This window comes from Rhinoderma darwinii, chromosome 4 (assembly GCF_050947455.1).
Source record: "Rhinoderma darwinii isolate aRhiDar2 chromosome 4, aRhiDar2.hap1, whole genome shotgun sequence".
NCBI classification, from domain to species: domain Eukaryota; kingdom Metazoa; phylum Chordata; class Amphibia; order Anura; family Rhinodermatidae; genus Rhinoderma; species Rhinoderma darwinii.
Genome location: NC_134690.1, coordinates 151,299,717 through 151,311,366, shown reverse-complemented (window position 1 = coordinate 151,311,366; position 11,650 = coordinate 151,299,717). Strand labels below are relative to the sequence as shown.

Genomic DNA, 11,650 nt, shown 5'->3' with positions numbered 1-11,650 from the left:
ACATTTTTTTTTCCTTGTTGACTAGTTGCTTAAAGGCAAATAAGAGGAATTTAGTTGAGCAAGTCAGTTTACCATAGATAATAAAATGGACATTTAGGACAATGACCTATCCTGCCCAGTGTCAGTATTTGGCAAATCACAAAGCCTCATAATCATTTACCTTTTATTTGTTATTCTCTAACAATCAGGTCAAGGAGAAAATCATGGGTCCATAATTAAGGACTATATAATACACTGCTTTTGGAGTAATATGGTTGATCAGGCCAAGCATTACCCTTGCCGTGCTTGACCAAAATGGAGCGGATTTTTGTAGCAGCCTTATTGGTGACACTGTGTTCTGCCACAAGCCCTTTAATTCCCAATGTAATCCCTCTAGACTGCAATGCAACACAAGTACAAGTAGAATGGGCAATAGACCTCATTAATGAAGACCGAGATGAGGGTTTTCAGTTAAGACCGGTCCGAGTTGAATCAGTCTTCCAACAGACGGTAAGTGACCATCTTATAGTGATGACATAATAACACCTAATATGGACTTAAAATGCCTGGCTAAAAGAGGGGCGAAACCTTAGCATGTGATAACATGAATAAATCATTCTACTAAAAGTAATATATTTTTACTCTACTTCAATTATTTTTTCAAGTGTGTATATATATATATATATATATATATATATGTAGATATATGTAGAGATTTATATATATATATATATATATATATATATATATATATATATATATATATATATATATATATATATATATATATATAACGCATCTTGTTATAACTGGTTCATATAACTTAGCTTGCAATCCTATGTAAAAACTGACGGAACCCATTGAAGTTAAGGAACCGTTGCTTCCGGTATTCCCTTGTTCTGCTCCTCTGATGGAGCAGAACAACGGACTGACGCAACAGTGGTGTGGACCCATCCTTACAAATTCAGTCTCCAACAGTTGATCTAAGGCCCCATTCACACCACATTTTTCTATATACTTTTTTTGAAAATGTTTCTTTTCAACAGTAACATGTTTGTGTAGATTTCCATAGCGAACTATGGGCTAAATATATTCCTAAATATATATATGTGGAATATGTCATAAATACGTAAAGGACTGCTTAGACCTGTACCCTATATGCAAAAAGAATACGTGCCAAATATAGTCTTGTTTTGATGAAAGTCAATAAGGTGACTATGCAAACTTAAAGCATATATTTGTATTCTTTTTTCCTCATATGTTTTTTTCTTTAATTTACACACAAAAACTAACCCTTTGAAAACTAAAAAGCAAAAACACTAACAAAAGTATACTTTCTTTTTAGTCAAACAAAAACAGACATATGTCATATGCTAAGGTAATTTTTTTTGTTACAATATGCCACCATCTGTGGAAACAAGGATTGGGCAAGGTGGATTTCAATCCACCCTAGGATAAGTGTGTTTTATGTGTCTTGCAGTCGCTAATATCCTTGATAGAAATAACATGCACGCTGCTGGTCACCTCCTGTATGGGGTTTGATGATGGCAAAATAGATCAGGTAGTATTAGTACCTTGAGAAAAGTGGCGCAAGGTTTGTCAGGCAACCACTAATCTCTCCTCAACACGGTCACAATTTTGCCTCCAATCGATCGTATTTCATCTACTTATTCAGAATTAGACATGAGCAACAAGAATTGCTCAGGGGAGAAGAACAACGGAAAAACCGGAAACCCTATGTTTTATTTGGCCATTTTGTACAAAAGAGACAACAGGAAACAGTTGCTATTATAGTTCCAACTGAGGTTGAAAGAGAAAGAGAAATCTGCATACAGTGATATAGGGCCAGACACTGATCTAGAGCTCAGAATGGCATCTTTTTTTTTAGCTATAATTGAGAAATTGGTAAGAGACAGACCAACTCAATGACTTATACTTTATAGTTGACTTTTTTTTACTTTTTGGAAGTGTTTAGGAATAATTGTGTTTGCTCATTTTACTATTTTCTCATTTCAGTCAGTAAAATATCCCTCAGCGTTCATCTACTATTTGGATCTGGATGTGATTGAAACGCCTTGCTCTGTCCTGAGTAACAAACCATGGAAAGAGTGTATTCATGACATTATTATAGCCCATGAAACTGTAAGTATTACACTGAATGCCACCAGAGAGCCATGTCACATTATAGATGAGTTATAATGTCTTGTTTGCCACACAAGAGTTGAATGCACTATCTAGTATCTGTCATATAATATTACGGTAACATAAAGCATTGAGTATTCTCACATCAGAAGTAGTGATCATCTGCAGTTCACTGCCTATATTTATGGGTACTTACATTACTACATTTATATAGTCATCAATGTATCCATCTTACAGTTAACACATGGCAAGTGATCCCCTTCACGGTTGTCCACTGTAATTTTACAGTAAGCTCGCATATACTGGCCTTTGTACAGCACCGACATATATATTCATCCATTCTTTTGCTGGCAATTGGGTACCCAACAGTATTACCAACTTCTGGAATGGACCGCTACTGACAGCTTACGGCTTACATGTGACAAAATGAAAGATGTCAGCTCTAAGTTGGAACAGTAAGGGTTCACATGTGGCAGATTTTGTTGTAGAAATTTCAAAATCGGCCATCTGTGAATCCACCCTAAGAAAGCCCTATGTGGAAGACCGTCGAGTAGGGAAAGGAGAACTTCCCTAAGCTGTTCACAGCAGGGGAGTACCGTATATTTCCGATTATATGGTATAAATGTTATATATAGACGGAAGGAAAATTTAAAGTGACCCTGTCAGTTCCTGAATTATCGTTTGGAATCATTACCCTGTACACAGCGCTAGTGTGCAAGGGATTCTAATAATAATAATAATAATAACTTTTATTTATACCAACATATTCCACAGAACTTTACTATTAGACGAAACAATAAACGTACAAAATAACAAATAAGGCTTCGTTCACATCTGCGTCAGGGCTCCGTTCCGACGTTCCGTCTGAGCTTTCCGTCGGAACAGAGCCCTGACTGACACAAACGGAAACCATAGGTTTCCTTTTCCATCACTATTGATTTCAATGGTGACGGATCCGGTGCCAATGGTTTCCGCTTGTCTCCGTTGTGCAAGCGTTCCGTTGTTTTCACGGAATGAATATCATAGTCGACTACGGTACTGATTCCGTCAAAATGACAGAACCCTTGCACAACTGAGACAAACAGAAACCATTGGCACCGGATCCATCACCATTGAAATCAATGGTGATGGAAATGGAAACCTATGGTTTCCGTTTGTGTCAGTCAGGGCTCTGTTCCGACGGAAAGATCAGACGGAACGTCGGAACGGAGCCCTGACGCAGATGTGAATGAAGCCTTATTTGTTATTTTGTACGTTTATTGTTTCGTCTAATTGTAAAGTTCTGTGGAATATGTTGGTATAAATAAAAGTTAATATTATTATTATTATTATTATTAGAATTCCTTGCACACTTCCGACGGAACGGAGCCCTGATGCAGATGTGAATGAAGCCTTACAAGAGCATAGGAAATATCAATGTAAAATGAAAAAAAAGGAGAGAAGACCCAGTTTCTAAGAGTTAACAATCTAAGGGGATTATACAGTAGAATCATATGTGTCATGTTGTCAATATGTATATTTGGCATTGTGCATATTTAGCATTGTGAATTAAAATCAGAACATAACAAAAAAAATGCAAAATCATCTCTGACAATAATTTTATTTCTTTACAAACACTCTTTGCCCCAGGTATTTGGTCACTGTAAAGCCATCATTTATATAGACAGTTCACGGAGCACTCTGAAACTCTTGAATTACAACTGCACCCTCGGTACAGGTAAGAGCAACATGAGATAGAACATAATACATGTATGAATGGCATTGGTTGAACGTAGGAGTAGGTCAGATGTTATTATCAGTCAATCTACTCATTCCATGACCCTATTCGTATTAGTTCCTTCTAGATCAATTGTTCGGATGTGTCCAGATTGCCCTGTTCTAGTCACCAATATTGGACCTGAAATAAGAGCAAAGGTTGATCTTCTGATTCAACAGTATAATAAAAACAGCAACGAGACCCATTATTTCAAAGTGAATGGTATCGAAAGAGTGAGAACACAGGTAAGATGGCGATATAAACAGCTGTATACGCCACATGTGAACCTACTCTAACAAAGATGCTTCTAAAGTAAGAAGAGATTGGAGCTGATGTGGACACATTCACTGAGGGTTTGTCTACTCGGCAGGGTCATTCATTTAGACAGGGTCCATGCATTAATAACATATAGGCATAGCCTTCAATGTACACATCTCTTCCATTGAAAGAAGCTGCCTATGTATATTTACTGTACATTATATCCACTATTGCACAACTCAAATGTACAGCTTTGAAAGTCATTTCATTTTTAGTTTCAAAACTTATTTAAAGTTGCCAGAAATCTTTCTGATACAGAGCTCGAAATACCGTGCTTCCAATCACATAGCCATAGAAGTAAATAATAAAAATCTGTCTACCTACAGTCACCACTAGGTGGAGCTTAGTAATGATGGTTTTTACAGCTCAGGAGGAGCTTACTGAAGATAGATTTTTATAGCTCACTGGATTTGGAGTGCTATATCAGTAAAGCAGATCTTACACCACTGTAAAGATATATATTAGTCAGCAACAAATTTTTGACCTATTTAGATTGAAGAAAATTAGAGATGATAGCAGAACTGTCAATACACCTAATAACTCCATTTCTATACAGAAGTGTTTCTCAAACTGTGAGGCAGGCTACACTGGTTAGGCGCCTCTCTAACCCCTCATGGTTGGCGAGGCGCAGTTCGGGAGGCAGTTTCAACAGAAGGGAATATAAACTGCACAGGCTTGCATAATCTCTGATTTAGTAACATAACTGACTCCTTTTGTGCTTATATTAATATTCGTCTGGGTTCATGTGACAAATTCTGAGATATATTGAGGCAATATTTACAAATTTCAGCATGGACTGCGACCAATGGTGAGGTCGACATCACTTTGTTCTGGCTCCTGATGCCTCAGTAGAAAAAAGATTGAGAAACTTTGCGCTAGAGTAATTAATAAACAGTTTACGGGAAGGAAACTAATGTGTAAAATAGCATTGCGAATTGAGCATACCATATAGTCTACTATTCAATGTACAGTAACAGATATTATTTTACATACTAAAACCTAATTGACAAACCCCATTATGACTGCATTTTACATCATGTTATATTTTTTCTTTTTCATTCATTTGCAGTATGTGTTTGGACAATCTTACTTCTTCAAATTCACGATAAAGGAAACAGAGTGCTTGAAAACACAAGCTGATGTAAATCTTACAAACTGCAATTTCCTTAAAGACCAGGAAGCCGTAAGTTTTACCATTTCAGACTCTTAATATTTTTCCCAAAATTTAAGTTTTTTTTCTCTCTCATTTAATGACAGAATAAGGTGGACAAGATTGTATATGTAGCTCCTCTAAACACCCGTGGTGAACCTCAGTTTGTGGTTGATGGAATTGCATCGTCAATAATTCTCTAACTTTTATTACCTGAATCACTTACTTTATGGGCAGGGGGCAGAGTGAGTAAATAGTAGATCTTGGCTGGGTCCACACGTTGCGATAGTGTGCCGCATGGCCTACATAAAGTGTGGCAAAACCGTGAGCGTTTTCCTGCAAATTGGCACAGTTTTGCGATGCAGTTGTTACAGCTTAAGCACAAAAAGATGTGTTTCACCTATAAAATCTGTGCGATGAATAACTGCATTGCAAAACCAGGGCAATTTGGGCGATTTTACTGCACACTTTTTGGCCACGGGGCACACCACCACAACATGTCGACCAACCATTTTAGTCAGGGTATTATTCCCTGTGAATGTTGTCTTAAAGTATAACTAAAGTTTCAAAAAACTTCTGACATGTCAGAAGTTTTGGTCGGTGGGAGTCCGAAGTTTTTTAAAAGTTTAGTTACACTTTAAGTACCATTACAAAAGAGAGAGTAGAGCTGCTGCACAATCTGACAATACAGGAAAAGTAGGTGCGGGAACCGGGTTATTACTTAGCTGTTTCCCATTATAACTTTGTTGCTTTGGTCCAGTTTTGTAAGCTATTTATGTCATAGGTGTGCTTTAGGGAATTGCTGATAATGTAGTTCTCTGATATACAAGCAAAAGTTCCCCAAACGTGAAAGAAGGAATGATTCTCTAAAGATATTTATGGATCAACTAAAATATAAGAGTTTATTCAGACACAAGTTAAAGCGTACTTCCAATTCTCAACATCATTTCTTTTTTATGCCCATAATTGTGTGCTATCTTTGTAAGGGATCAAAGCTCCATTTTCTGACACCAATCTCCAAATACCCTGCTTCTCTGTCATAGATGTCGATAAAATTCTGGCTGCCTTTAGCCACCACTAGGGGGAGGTTAGCAAATAAAAATGTATTGTTGAAACAAATGGGAACTGTATAAATCTGTAAATTTAGATTGATAAGACAAAAAAATATAGTCACTATATCTCTGTTAAAATGGGCATACTTATCACCAAGAAAAAATCCACTGAAAATTAAAAAGATTATTATTATTCTTGGCTATGCCAACCTAGCTCTGTAATAAAACTGGAATTTGTTGCTGGGGTGGAGAAGTTGAGTGTAAGTGTCAAGATTAACACCACTTGAGACTGGTTGAACCGTTAACTCTTAGGCCCAAGAAAAAATATATATAGCAATTCATTTTAATAAATGTTCCAGCATGGTGCATTTGTCAGATAGCAGGTGGGTAATGGGAAAATAATGAGAGAGTCCTTGCTACATGTAAACACTATGGGGGAAAATGATTGCTTATTATAAATGCCTCAAAAGTCGTAAATTGCACAAGAAAATGTGAGACTCTTCTGACACTTGCACCATTTTACTAAAAAGTAGGTGGGGCTTAGTGGAAGGGGCAGGGCTTTCTGTAGACCAATACATTTACTATAATTTATTCCAGAAATTGGCATAAATTATAGTGCAAATGTACTCCAGATGGAGTAGATTTGACTTTTTGCCGCATAGACGGACAGAGATGCGCCTAATTTATTACGAAAAGTATGCCACCTGAAATTTCCTCATCAGACCTTAAGTAACATTTATGGCAGGCTCACAATAAAGGTTTTAAGGATTTACATTATGAGAAAAGTGGGGTGGTCACGCTTCATTTAAAGTAGAAATCCAGTTGCCATTACTATATATATATATATAATGCTGGGCACTAGTCCTTCTCAATGGATTAGAATATCATCAGAAAGTGAATTTATTTTAGTAATTCAATTAAAAAATTAATATATTATATAGATTCATTACACACAGAGTGATCTATTTCCAGCATTTGTTTTTCCATTAATGTTGATGATTATGGCTAACAGCTAATGAAATCCCGAAATGCAGTCTCTCAGAAAATTAGAATATTGGGTAAAAGTTGAAGATTGTAGACTGATGTGTGGCGACTGGTTTGACACTCTAATAAGCTAATCAACGCAAAACACCTGCAAAGGTTTCCTAAGCCTTTAAATGGCTCAACAGTCTGGTTCAGTAGGCTACACGATCACGGGGAAGACTGCTGACTTGACAGTTGTCCAGAAGACAGTCCACAATGAGAGTAAGCAACAAAAGGACATTGCTAAAGAACCTGGCTGTTCACAGTGTGATGTATCCAAGCATATTGATGGAAAGTTGAGTGGAAGGAAAAAGTGTGGTAGAAAAAGGTGCACAAGCAACAGGGATAACCGCAGTCTTGAAAGAATTGTCAAGAAAAGGCCATTAAAGAATCTGGGGTAGATTCACAAGGAGTGGACTGCGGCTGGAGTCAGTGCTTCAAGAGCCGACCACGCACAGACGTATCCAGGACATGGGCTACAACTGTCTCATTCCTTGAGACATCAGAAGAGTCTTACCTGGGCTAAGGAGAAAAAGGACTGGTCTGTTGCTCAATGGTCCAAAGTCCTGTTTTCAGATGAAAGTAAATTTTGTATTTCATTGGGAAATCAAGGTCCCAGAGTCTGGAGGAAGAGTGGAGAGACATCAATCCAAGTTGCTTGCGGTCTAGTGTGAAGTTTCCGCAGTCAGTGATGGTTTGGCCATATCATCTGCTGGTGTTGGTCCACTGTGTTATATCAAGTCCAGAGTCAACGCAGCGTCTACCAGTAAATTTTAGAGCACTTCATGCTTCCCTCTGCTGACCAGCTTTATGGAGATGCTCATTTCATTTTTCTCGTGTGAGCGCTCAGCTGGTTTGTGCCTGTTTGGCTTTTTCCGGAAATGAATGTATCGGAGTATGGACTCAATAGAAAGTCTATGATCCCGTCCTACGATTTATTTCTGGAAAAATTCGAACAGACACAAAGCGGCTGAGTGCTCACACGAGCGCTTCAGCTGCTTAGTTTTAGCGATTGGTGGGGGTCTCAGTGCTCGGACCCCCACCAATCAAAACTACTGACATGTCACTATAACATGTCAGAAGTTTGTTAAAAGTTTAGCTTCACTTTAACTTTTTGATGATATTCTAATTCATAGAGAAGGACTAGTATATGCAGGGTATGCTGTTTTTCACTTTATAAACAGCAAACATAACTAGCATGTTCTTCTTTCCCACAGCATGTTGGGTTCTGCAAGGGTACTACTTATCGCCAATTTGTTGGTAAAGAAGGTTTAGATGTGTCCTGTGAAATCTACAACCCAAGGGTAAGTTGCATTTAAGCTTTGAATTGATAATCAATGACATTTTGAACTAGACATCTTGTTTAAAGGCTACGCACACCTTTGAAAAAGTTTTTGTATTTAAAAAAAAAAATATGTTTATCTGTGTGTTTGGTGCAACTTTCTAAGTACTTTTTATTAAAAATGATTTCTATCTTTTGAGATACAGCTGCGTTGTATACTGTATACAGAGCAGCTGTATTGTGCGCTGAGACCTGAATATGTCAGGTCAGCAGCATTGACAGGTTCAGTGTCAGCACATTCTGTGTGCCTCTGATACGAAGGAACCATCTGTTATCGATCACATCTAAGGGTATGTTCACAAGCTTAACTAAAAATTGCTGAAAATACGGAGCTGTTTTCAATCGAGAACAGCCTCTGATTTTCAGCCATTTTTAAAGCAACTTGCGTTTTTTGCGTAGTTTTTTTACTGCCGTTTTCGGAGCTGTTTTTCTATTGAGTCAATTACAAATCACTCCAAAATCGGCTCAAGAAGTGACAATCACTTCTTTTTACGAGGCGTTTTTTTTACGCGGCCATTTTTAAAATGCCCTGTAGGAATGGAACGCCATTTTTCCCATTGAAATCAATGGGCAGATGTTTGGAGGCGTTCAGCCCCCGCATTTCTAGCCGTTTTTCGGGGCGTTTACGGCCCAAAAAAGAGCTGAAAATAGCCCGTTTGAACATACCCTTAGGGTATGTTCACACTGGTCGGATATGCTGCTTAAAAGTATGCAGCGTATCCGTCCTAGAACCCACATGGGATTCCGCCTGGAAAACAGCACCAAATTGTGGTGTAGATATTCGGGCGGAAACTCCACTGCGGAATCAGTACTGGAAAATGAAATGGTAATACTTACCGACCGGGCGTTGTCATAGCGTCCCTCCGTTCTCCGTGTAGCCCGGCCTTTTATCCCAGGGTGCCAGCCTGGATGGAGAACAGGGGAACGTGTCGCTATGACAGCGCCCGGGTTGTAAGTATTAACTTTTTGAATAATTTTAAACGAAAAAAGTTTTTTTTGTTTTTTTCTGATCTTTGCGGCGGAATTGCAGCTTTTCCGCCATAAAAATTGGAACATTGCGGGTTTTACTCATTGAATTTAATGGGGAATACCCGCAATAAAAAAACATAGTTGTTGCAGCATGAATTGACATGCTGCGGATTAAAAAAACGCACTGAGCGTCAATTTATAAACGGTTTCACGGCTGATTTTTTTCGCAGTGTGTGGTTGAGATTTTTCTTAGGATCCCATCCACTCTGCTGCTACTGTAATACGCCTCCCAAATAAAATGGATTCAAATATAATCAAAAAGTCTTATGTATTCCAAAATAGTACAAACAAAAATTACAGCTCAGCCTGCAAAAGTAAGCCCTCACACTACTCCATCAACAGAAAATGTAAAAAGTTATCTCAGAATATGTGACACAAACAAACATTTTTTATCAAATTGTTTTGCTTTTGTAAAAGAATGTAATGTCTGTACATGTTCCCTCTTAATTGTAAAGGCTGTGGAATATGTTGGCGCTATATTAAGATTATTATTATTATTATTATTATTATTATTATTATTAATAATAAAAAAATTAAAAAATTGCTGCCGCAGGAAGCAGTTATTGCATCTGTGTCAATGGGATATGAGCAGGACAAGTTTTCCACCTCAAAATGTAAATGATAATGTTTTCATTCGCTGACAGAAAACAGAAGGTTTTTGAATTGTGAGAAATTTGAAATTTTCATATGTTTTTATTATACAGTGATAAAGCTTTACTTACATGAAACCTGAAAACACATTAAATTGCGTTATTTGTTTATTATACCTAATATGATTAATGTATTTTTTCTTTTAAGGATAATAAAGATGATCATGGTCACAGACATGATCATGGTCACAGACATGGGCACTGTCATCACGGACTAGATAACTCAAAACCTGAACAAGAGCAAGAAATATCTAATGCCCCTGGTGCAGACAAGGAAGGAGCAGAACAGGAAGGTGCCGGAGAGGCAGGACAAGGCGGCGATGTGCCTGACAATTGTGAGCATCATAAGCGTGGGCATTGCCCACACCACAGGGGTCGTAAACATCATCAATGCCGACATGATCGTCATCATCATCCTCACCATCCTCATCACCACCACCACCACAATGATCGCCAAAATGAAAGTCACCCTCATGACCCATCACATCATCACCGGGATCATCATCATGATCATCGCAATCGTACTTCAACTGATGATGGCAGTTCATCCGAAGAACACACTGATAAAAAACCTTTTGAGAATAGATCAAAAGGGTCAGTTCAGATTTATTATCTTTCTGATGATCAAAAGGGTGTGCCAGTTCCAACCATTTTCCGCCTACCTCCCCCACCAGAACGTCCTGGAAAATATGGAAAGCATGGAAAACATATTAACATTGAATTCCCAAGTGAACAATCAAAACTGAAAACATGTCCTGGCGAACCACTGGTAGACTTACCACAAATTATAAAGAATCATATTTTTACATAATTTAGTGCAACATGTCTACAAGAATACAGTACAAGACATATGTTAAAAAAGTTACAATTAACATTTATGCAATAAATAACAGCATTTGTCTCACCTATTCTTTTTATAAATTTACATTCGGAATACATACATAGTTAGTTACATAGTTAAACAGACACAGGTACATCAAGTTCAACCTTTCTCAAAAATTAGCTGTCATTCATTGCTTGATTAATTATAACCCCCAAAGCCATTCGTCAGTAAATAATCATCTAGCCTTTTTTTAAACGCTGACATAGTATCTGCCATCACTACTTCTTGGGGTAGGGCATTCCGTAGCTTGAACACTCTAACTGTAAAGAACCCTTTCCTATATTGATGTCTTAAATGTCAATGGATGTCCCCTGGTCCTTTGTAGA

General features: G+C 37.7%; 1 protein-coding gene across 1 annotated transcript; it reads left to right on the top strand.

The window, feature by feature from the left end:
• Positions 1-245: 245 nt before the first annotated feature.
• LOC142759491 (histidine-rich glycoprotein-like) lies at positions 246-11,345 on the top strand. The gene is made up of 7 exons (XM_075861697.1): positions 246-489; positions 1,996-2,121; positions 3,751-3,838; positions 3,956-4,122; positions 5,265-5,378; positions 8,638-8,724; positions 10,590-11,345. Exons 1-7 carry the CDS (start codon positions 295-297, stop codon positions 11,250-11,252), a joined length of 1,440 nt encoding a protein of 479 aa, XP_075717812.1. The 5' UTR covers positions 246-294; the 3' UTR covers positions 11,253-11,345.
• The last annotated feature ends 305 nt before the right edge of the window (positions 11,346-11,650 follow it).

Bases quoted from the DNA above. Each gene is read 5' to 3' on its own strand.
- LOC142759491 (XM_075861697.1), top strand. From the start codon at position 295: ATGGAGCGGATTTTTGTAGCAGCCTTATTGGTGACACTGTGTTCTGCC. The intron at 2,122-3,750 runs GTAAGTATTACA...TCTTTGCCCCAG, and splicing joins TTATTATAGCCCATGAAACT to GTATTTGGTCACTGTAAAGC. The intron at 5,379-8,637 runs GTAAGTTTTACC...TCTTTCCCACAG, and splicing joins TCCTTAAAGACCAGGAAGCC to CATGTTGGGTTCTGCAAGGG.